This window comes from Perca fluviatilis, chromosome 2, assembly GCF_010015445.1.
Source record: "Perca fluviatilis chromosome 2, GENO_Pfluv_1.0, whole genome shotgun sequence".
Lineage (NCBI taxonomy): Eukaryota > Metazoa > Chordata > Actinopteri > Perciformes > Percidae > Perca > Perca fluviatilis.
Genome location: NC_053113.1, coordinates 18,421,128 through 18,431,403, shown reverse-complemented (window position 1 = coordinate 18,431,403; position 10,276 = coordinate 18,421,128). Strand labels below are relative to the sequence as shown.

At 40.8% G+C, this 10,276-nt stretch overlaps 1 protein-coding gene across 8 annotated transcripts in view; it reads right to left on the bottom strand.

Annotated features, from left to right (window-relative positions):
* The window catches only part of pax3b (paired box 3b), a 25,523-nt gene extending 16,516 nt beyond the window's left edge, over positions 1 to 9,007 (bottom strand). For 2 of the 8 annotated variants that reach the window (XM_039790893.1, XM_039790918.1), the window contains exons 1-4: positions 8,516 to 9,005; positions 7,781 to 8,016; positions 7,486 to 7,543; positions 6,798 to 6,941 (exon numbers count right to left, since the gene is read on the bottom strand). In XM_039790893.1, the coding sequence (XP_039646827.1) occupies positions 6,798 to 6,941; positions 7,486 to 7,543; positions 7,781 to 8,016; positions 8,516 to 8,600 (523 nt within the window). In that variant the 5' untranslated portion in view covers positions 8,601 to 9,005. Of the gene's footprint in view, positions 1 to 5,928; positions 6,465 to 6,797; positions 6,942 to 7,413; positions 7,544 to 7,780; positions 8,017 to 8,515 lie in introns of those variants that run through there. The other 6 variants (XM_039790869.1, XM_039790884.1, XM_039790911.1 and 3 more) reach the window with 5 other exon arrangements.
* Between the last annotated feature and the right edge of the window lie 1,269 nt (positions 9,008 to 10,276).

Genomic DNA, 10,276 nt, shown 5'->3' with positions numbered 1-10,276 from the left:
TGCAAAAAATCCCGAACAAAATGGATTATTTTCATCACACAGTGCATTTTGTAGCTTACACTGTAAAGCTTGAACACCAGTAGTGTTAAACACAAATCTAAACCAATCAAAAACCACAATTCTGTGTCTGCTTGGGGCCTTCAAGTTTGAGAGTGTGCACATTACAAAAGCTATGACTACAGCATTTTAAACACAAATTTTAAGCCTCTTTTCCGACACGACACAAAAGCTTCTGGGCTAATTAGTTAACAAAGCTCTGAATGAAAGTCAGGCTTCATCAGTCAGGTGATTGACAGCTGCCTGTCCCACTTCAGCACCATAGATGCTGCATTTACTGGCCTCCGGCTGGCCTCTGACAACTTTGACACTTAACCCTAACCCCTGATACACACACATGCACATGCACATACACACACACACACACACACACACACACACACACACACACACACATTTAAAAACAACCATGTTCGCAAAAACACAGGCAGATGCATGAGAGGAAAACCCTCGCACTCACATGCTTCCTTACTTTCTCAGACACACACACACACACAAACACTCATGCACATTAAAAAACAACCTCTCTCCCCCTTTCCCCCCAGCTGTTGTGCCTATAGTGCATACTTGGAACAGATAAAGAGGGGCCTTATTCTAAGGCGAGCCATTCTACTTGACCTTCGCTGGGCCTTTTCACTCTTTCACTCCCTTCAAACCGTCTTTGGGGCTCGCTCACTCTCAGCTCAATGTGGCTAGTCCATCACGGGTGAAGGCTGGGGCGCTACAGCGGGTCTTGAAGGGGGAATACCCTAAATACCCCTTGCCCCCTCCCCCCTACACACACATGCACATACACACACACACACACACACGCACAAGCCCCCTCCCTCTCAGAAATCACCCTGACTTCAAAGTTGGTGTGCATTCATTAATTGCCCTTTGAATTGATATCAGAGGGTCACAATAAGAGTGTGAAAGGAAAAAGAGGCTTTAATGAAGCATAGAGCAGCCATTCATTTGCAGATAACTATGTTTTCATGCTTGAATAGTCATCATGCATGGGCTTATTAGAAAAAACTCACGAGAGAGGGAGGATGAGGAGAGAGGGACAGAGGGACAGAGAGACAGAGAGAGCCCCAGGGTAGAGGAGAGTGATTTGGTGCTCGCCACTTGGCCCTCATGCCCCCCTTTGCCCTCGTGCCCAGGGACTCACTGAGTGACACATTCATTCTTTCAACAGACAGACAGAGCCCTCTTCACCAGACACTTGGCTCAGGCCAGTAATAGCCAATAGCTATAATAAGATCCAATTGAGAGCTTATTGGTTCTGTCTTGTCAAATTTGATGAGACAGAAACAGCAACTGGCAACTTATTAGGGCTATAACTACAGATAATTTTCGTTATCAATTAATCTGCTGGTTATTTTCTCGGTTTCAATTAATCGTTTGGTCTATAAAATGGTAGAAAAGGAAAAAATGAATGCAAATTCAAATTTCATAAAGTCCAAAGTGTCATCATCTGTCTTGTTTTGTCCGTTCAACAGTCCAAAACCCAAATATATTGCAGAGAAAAGCACCAAATCCTCACATTGTAGAAGCTAAAACCAGAGAATTTGGGGCAATTGCTAAAAATAAAAGACCTAAACGATCAATCTATTACCAAAATAGTTAGCTATAATTTTTCTGTTGATCGACTTATCGATTAAGATTGAGCTTTACAATAAATATCATATTTAAAATTCTAAATGGTTAAATCTGTGTGTTCTTTGATGACTACTGTTGCGTATATCAGAACACTGCTTTAAAAGCCACCATAAGTAAAACAAAAAGGCAAAGAAATTGAGCTCCTTGATCGTTCATTTAGTATGCAAAAACATATAATAATGAGCAACTGGAAAGATATATAAAAAGTTACTTGCAAATATTGTCATCATGGAAAAGTGTTATCAGTGAACACGTTACAGTCTGAGTACTTAAAGTTGTTAAGATAACAACTGAAAACAGCTGGTAAACAAAAGTTAATAGAAAAGTCTGTCTTTGGTCAAAGGCCTCTGCGAAATCCATCATCACACACTTAACACACTGCTCCGTCTGTGCTCTCAACCCATTCTCTGCCTCCACCTCTGCTCCCTTGCTTCTTCCTATCACTCCTCCTCCCTCAGTCCTCTCTTTCCTCTCCTCCTCTCTATGCCCTGGCACTGATCCAGTTTGTGCCCACATATTACATTTGCAGCACGCCATCCTTCACCCCAAGTGGCAGAGAAACCCAAGTTCTTCATTCACTCGCATTATTTACACAAACAAAGTCCTACTCCGTTTCTGTGACAAAGCAAGCTAAATCTTTATGGCTCTTTCATGTATTGTGTGCTCACGGTTCCCTTTTGTCCTCCAGCCATTGGCCTGGGCCCTGGATACAATGAGCCCGGGGGAATGGAGGCAGATTGAAGGAATGCGCCTCAATAAACCTAATTATGACATGATGACTGCGCTCACCATGGTAGAGGTTTTTCAAAGATCCTGGGCTTATTCAATTAGCCCTTTCCAGGATCCCCTTTCACCAAATAAAGTTATCCCTTTGACTGTTTGCATTGCAGAGTGGAATGTGTGTGTGTGTGTGTGTGTGTGTGTGTGTGTGTGTGTGTGTGTGTGTGTGTGTGTGTGTGTGTGTGTGTGTGTGTGTGTGTGTGTGTGTGTGTGTGTGTGCGTGTGCATGCGCACACACGGCCGGCCTAAATGGAAATGTATCAGCCCTCAACAAGGCTCCTCTGTATTATCTGGCTAATTTCACCTAACAAAGTATGGACTCTAAAAGATACACTGTGAAAATGTGAAGCAGGAGAAGGGAGGAGGCGGGGACACCACGTCTTTTTAATCATTAACTTTGTCTCCAGGGTTAATTACTATGACGCTGGGAGTTTGGTACAGCCCAGGAAAAGGCCTGGAGGGCCAATGTTACTGCCAGATATATAAATATTTAATAGAACATGGGAGGAGGGTTTTTTGAGTAGGAATTTCTTTCTGTGTTTAACTTTATTTATTGAATGGGAATTTGGAAGAAAATGTGGTTGAATTTATATTGCAATGTCAAAAGATACGCCTTTAGATTACATTTGAAATATTACCATTCAATATTTAATTAACTGAGCAACAGACTGTAGTGCCTTTTTAAAATAACTGTCACCTTTGGCCATATATTAATGCTCTGAAGCCACCATTCAAGAAAGTCAGAAAAGTAACCAACAGGTATTTGAAAAATAAGTTTTGGTGTGCATATGCTTAGAAAATGCACTGGTGTTATTTTGAAATTTGGCGTCATTTCATTTGCTGTTAATATATATTAACTCAAGTTATCTTGTATTAAAAAGTTACAACAAATATGTATTGTTCCAAAGCAGACAACTTCACAAGTATATAGATAAAGGTGGTGGCCAAAATAACAGATGAAACATTGAAATCAGAATCAGCTACTTATCATATTTACTGCAATACTTTTTTTAGGCATGACATTTTGAAATTGTAACTTAATATATTTAGAATCAAACCGCAAACGGTTAATAAAGAACTTAATTAGAAACGTTATGGAACTGGACTGACTTCCCTTTGTGCGCTCCGGAGGATGGAGCCAGATATGAAACGAGCTGTGCGCCGCAGGCTGAGAGAAACAGAGAGAGAGCAGGACACAGAGGGAGAGGGGCGGTGTTGCTCTCCAGATGAAAGTGAGATGAAATAAAAGAGTCGATTTAATCTGCTTGAAGAGATTTGGGGAGCAAGTGGTGGAGAAGGAGGAGGAGGCGGAGGGGGGTTCGAGCGCAGTGCAGGACGGGTGGCCGTGGCCCCCATTGTGAAGCTGCGCTCCGGGCCAGACCGGGGCTCTCCGGGGAGAACATTGGTCCCCATTCACCGAAATAACTCTTTAATACACTCCCTCCGTCATTAAATGTGACATAGCACAATATCGACATCATTTAAAAGACATTATTAATGTTCGAGGGGCCAAGGCCGAGATTCATCAAAGAATCAATAATAGACCATAAGTTACAGGCTGGAGACGACTCAGGATTATTAGCATCATCCTTCAAGGCCGATTACAGACCGAATATTATGATAAACACAGGAATCAGGCTTTTTCAAAAGCTGCTGAATCAGACAATGTTGCTTTTTCTTTTTTTTAAAGCTCTGACATTACAGATGCAAAAGGAAAGCCAAAAAAAAGTTTACTGACGTCAGAAAAAACAAAAAATGTGGGCCTTTTTTTTTTTTTTTAAAGAAAGACCCCGAAGATAATTTGATAGTTAGTTTAGAGGGTGGTGTGTCTTCCTCTTGTGCGCCTTTATAAAAAAAAAATGCATTCTACATTTTACTTTGAAAAGAGTAGGCTACGTCTTATATCGAGGGAAAGTTTTCAATGCGTAATTGTGCGCGCACACGTGTGCGCAGGTTTTTGGGGGCGAGCACGCATCCTTGGGCAATACGTGAGTGGATTTCAGAGGCCTCAATTGTCATTGTGAATGGCAGTGGGCTTCTTTAGCCGACCCCAAAAGGAAACATTTTGTAGGTGAAAACGGCCATTTTCTCTCGGTGAACGGGCCCTCTAAACCGTGCCGGAGCGCTCCCTGAATAATTCATCCTTCATTGCGGCCTCATAGTGTGTTTTGTCGGGCTTTTCTGTGGAGAAGCTTTTTCTCTGACTGAATTATAAACAGGTTGCCTTCTTCTTTAGCGACGGCCAAAGCTGTTTCCAAGCTGGCCTTTTGTCCGCGCGCAGCCCAAGCGTGAGCCCCAAATAGACTCTCGCGTCTTTGTCTCCCAAGTTCATCCTTGAGCGTCCCGTTGTGCGCGCGAGGCGTGTCTTTGTGAGGAGTTGGAAACCGTTGAACAAATGTTTGATCAACTCATCTGGGGGACATTTTGTCTCCTCAGACTATGAGTCCTTTATCTCTCCTCCCCTATTTGACTGATGCAGGGACGAAGAAGAAGGTGCTTACAGGGAAATGGTGGGCTAGCTACATGTTGACATTTCGCTGCTTAAAACTGTTTTAAAAAGTGGAAAGAGAAGAGATGGAAACTATATGAACAACTCATGTTGGGGGTCGTTTAGTCTCTGGTGCTATCCTATATAGAGGGTGGTAGATTATTAAGTACCTAGCTTATCAACTGCTAAAATATGAAATATGTGTCTTTCTTAACATTATAGGCTACAGTATCGTGAGAGTGAACTGTCCAATCACCTCCAGTGTTTTCCCCCGGAGTCGCATTGCCACATTTCAATTTAGCTGTCACACATTGAGCCCACTGAAAAGTATAATTCACTTTTCCAAAGTGAAAAGAAAAACGTTTAAATTGGTTGCATCCCCTAAGTGATGACAAGCACAGTTTGGTTTCTACAAACGAGCGAGACGACTGATCATGGAGGTTGTAATAATTTGGAAAGTACCCATTTAAAGCGCGTCGAATTTCCACTCTAATGACGTAGGCAAAAAAGTAAAGTAATGACATTAAAAATAAGCTAACTAGGCCTAATGTAGCTAGCTGTATAATGAGCCCCAAACCGACCGCTTTCAAATTTACAATTGGGCTACTGTTTCTGTCTGTGACACTGAAACGAGGAAAACGAAGAAATATGTTTTATTCCTTGGCTTGCAACACATCCTATACCACTTTATGCAGTTTTAAACTAGATTTGGCTTATACACTGTCAAATCTTTCAGAGTCTCTGTTAGCAGGAGGGGATTTATTTTTTCTTAAACAGGAATACACTGTCTGATGTCACTATATTATATATTTCGAAAAATCACCTTGGGTTTGAATTTGGTTTCAGTCTATTCGGCCTTGTTTAAATCCATAAGAAAAAATAAATAAAACAACTTCAATTGCATTTGAATGAATTTCACGTGTTATATAAAATATATGATTTTTATTAGGCTGAATAGCTTTTGCAGGAGGTCCCACTGAACGCTGTTTGAAACACTAATACAAATTGATTTGTTGCATAAAACAATAGCCAACTGCCACGCACAATTTATTAAGGCATTACACTCAAATATAGTGGAATCATTTATAATGTGGACGGCTTCTCGAATCCACAAGAATTACATTAGTTTTAAAATAGGTGCATACTAATGTGCAGACTTACTGTTATTCATCCACACTGCTTTTAAACCACTGCTGAACATCCACACCCGCACTCCACATTCTCCTTTCCCGCACAAAGCCATCACCTGCTGTTTGATTTACGGTATATGGCCTCATGGGAAAAGCATTAGCTGAAGAGATATGGTCGATAAAGAATTCCCAACAAAGGACGACACACACTCTCCACCCCCCAGCCAACAACTTTACAGCATGCTAAAACTCCACAGAGAGGCTAGTTACACGACTAAAGAAAACCATTCTCCTTTACACCCTGCTCCAAAGCAATCAACAGGTTGGAGGGGCTGATAGCGTTTCACAGATTTCTTGAAGTCACCCTGCAAAATGGGAAGGAAATCTTCTATTATAATTTAAGTCACTGAAAATTATCCCAATTAGATAATATATACGTGGATAAGTAGCCTGTTACGTTTTCACTGTCGCTATACTAATATTCCCAAAGTACATTTTAAATAGACAGTTTAGCAATTATATAAATAGCAATTATAATCATATTCCTTCCATATGGGCTCAGTGAGACCGTATCTGATCAAACATGATTCCACTGCGTGTGTGGGGGTCACTGATATGAAATAGATAACCCCAGCTAAAGTTAGCAGCCAACTTTTTTTCTTCTACATCAGCCAAAATAACTCGAGCAGTTCACTCACATCTGTCTCCCAAAATGCCTTCAATGCTGTGTTTGGCCCTCCGGTCGTTCTCCTCCAACTCTTTCCTCTCGATTTCCTCTTCATCATCCTCTTCATCGCCTTTCCCCCCGAACTTACTCCGCATGGTGCGACTGATGGAGCTCACTGCAAAAGTTCGTTCAAAAAGTAGAAATTACAAAAATAGAAATACAAGAAAGGAAATGAGACTCACAAAGTAGTGTATTTAATTCAAAATAATTGGCACTACTATTAAAATATGACAAAAAAAGGCCATTGATCTGAAATAATAAAAAAAGCCTATAGTCTATATTAAGTTGGCAAAAGTCTCTTGAAATTAAAACACTGAAAGAAACAGTAGATTTGGTAAATGGGGAAATATTTGTTTTACTTTACTTATTTATTTATTGTATAAATGTATAAAACATTTTCGAGTATGGCTATGATAACCTGTTGTGGTCGAAGTTCAAATTTATAAAATATAAAGAAATAAAAAAGATAGAATGTAAACTAAAATCAAATCAAATATATAACAGCCTAATAATAATAATAATAATAATAATAATAATAATAATTATTATAGTAGTATTTCAATTAATCCATGACTGCCCTTTTTTACCTGAAGGAACGTTGTTGCGGTCACATATCCCATCCTTCAGTAATTTATCCCGAATCTCCCAGCTAAACATACCCGGGTTTTCCCGCTTGTATTCTTCTATTCTCTTCTCTACGTCCGGCGTTGTTCCCTGCTTCAAAGGTCAGAAAAGTCGCAGTGTTTATTCACTTTGCTGTGGCCCTTGGGGCACAATGCATACATTGCCTTTACATGCTATAACCTAAAAAATCAACAAGTCAATGTTTTAGTTAAGAATAAGCCAAAGCATTTAAATTTATGAATTTATATCAAAATGGTTTAGCCTACATAGTCTACAAAGAGGCTACAAATATCGTACAGGAGCCTCTGATCTGCTTTCTCTGGTCCATACCTTGGGTTTGCTGCCACCGATGGCCCCGGGTCTGATGGAGCCCGTCTCTTGGTACCGGCACAGGATTTTGGACACGCAGCCGTGGGAGACCCGGAGCTGTCGGGAGATGACACACGGCCTGATGCCGTGGTGGGCCATCTCCACGATTTTATGTCGGATGTGGTTGGGCAAAGGTCTGCCATTAATGAAAACTCCTCCGAGTTGGTTCACACGGCCTTGACCCAACGGGGTAGACACTATGTAATCAAAATATGAAACGGACGTGTCACCAAAGGGATCTAGTGCATGCTATGTTATAAGCTACACAACACCAGGAGAAGGAAAAGTTTGAACCGACCCCAAATGTAACTGAATACACCAATAACAATATGAAGCAGTCGTTTTATTTTTTACTGCTCCAATAACAGCTGACAACAAACATACTGCGTAAAAGTAGGCTATCCCATTAAAACATTAACATTATGTAATGTGTAAAAACGAAACATAATGTTAATAGCCTCTATTTCACAGGCTATACCTAGCCTGCAAACAAGTTTGCTAAAAGTTGCTCAAATTACACCAAAGATTGTGAGAAATAAACAGTGAAATACCTTAACCGATGTAACGGAGAAGATTGGATGTTAAGGTCTATGGCTACATAAAAAGTAATAGTGACTTTTGACTAACTAGCACTGAAACCCACATATCTTCCGTCAACATCCAGGGCAACCTTCCTTCGGCAATGTGATGCTTTACCTTCCAGTGGGAAGCCACTGCGGGGGTAGTTCTGAGCCAGCGTGGGTCGCATCATCCTGGGTATTGACCCCGCCAACGCAGTCATACCTCCAACACCCCAGTGACTAACGATACCTCCTCCTAACGGGGAGGCTGCTGCTCCAACACCGAGTTTGCAGCAGGAGGTCGTCGTTGAAATCGCCTTTTTCTCCTGTGAGGAAGCTTCCTGAAAGGTTAGCCTCGGTTAGCCTTAGTTAGCCGCACCCGGGCTACAGCCGAGCACCAATGTATCCCTGGACAGCCACAACCCTCTAAGGAGTCAAATGTGACGACAAAAAAAAGAAGAAAATGTAATTGTTTTTGATGTTGATACACTTAGTTTCTCAGTCTCCTCCGTTTTATTCGCCAGTATTCGAGATTTTCGAAATTAGGTTGCCAAGGCGATGCTGCTAGGACGAAAATATTGTTGTTGTTGTTTGTTGACACTGGTTCAAAGTGAGAGGAGACAGTCAAAAGTAGCGGAGCTCTTCTCTCGCCCCGTCAGCGCTCCTGGCTGTGATTGGTCGAGAGGTTACACCCGGTACGCAGTGGGGTGCGGTGATTGGCTGAGGCTGAAAACTTCTGTCCTATCAGAGACGCTGTCACAGTTCCGCTCAGATGGGACAGGGGCGTCAATTCACAAAACCCAAAGCTATGGCAGAGTCACTGCATGTACTGTTTAACCACCAAAAAGTCTCAAAAGCTGCTTATGCGTTGAGTGAACTACTGGGAGGAAAGTGGAGCAACACACCACGAGGTATAATTATTTGGTTAATGTGGTAAATTATTAGTAGGTCACAAACTATTTTTCACAGACACACATTGGTCCTGATGTGAGTTTTTTCCCCACTAGGCTAAGTCGATGAATCATCGTCCACTCACTCTATTCTAAAATAAAATAAAAAAAGGATAGGAATAATACATAGACAATGTTCCTACACTGCATGCACTGACCAGAAACTGTGTAATGTGTGATGTAAGCCAATGTAACAGAAAATTCAATGTCACTAACTTTTGCTTGTGACATATTGCTTCTTTATAGGCCTATATGTAAATTACAACATATTAGAAAACACTTTCAGACCAATATAGCACCAGCACAGCCTCGAAATAATATAGGCCTAAGAAAAACAACCCACCTAAGAGTCTCAATCCTAAATAAAACTGAGCATTTATAATAATAGAATTACTGCTGGGCTGCTGTAATTGCATTGCATTGGGATTATTTTGTTTTATATACATTATATGTTTTACTTTATTGACGACACCATCTATGGATCTGTAGATATAGATCATATATTATTTGACACCATAACTTCCAGCCACGTTTTCTCGACCAAATTCAATGCTGACTGAAAGGTTCTTCATATTTCATCAGTTTATTTCACAATAGGTCACATTTGCACAGAGACCAATGTTCCTGACATTGTTCTTTTTGGCTATACGGTTTCTATTGAATTTTTTTTTAAACTCTCAAATTATAAAACCAAAAACAAACCTGGATTATGTCCGTATTAAAAAAATACAGTAGCCTATGAGACAAACCCCAAATTTGTAACTTTTGCTTTTCAGATCTGAATTGATAAGACAAACAAGATATTCGTCATTGAGAATTCTCCATTGCTAATCTGGTCACAAATCTGTGCGTACTATTATCAGTAAACTGTTTAATGCATGCCGTCGCACACGACCCCTAATTTGTTTCCACCCCATGGCCTCATATATGACACAAATGGTGCTAAA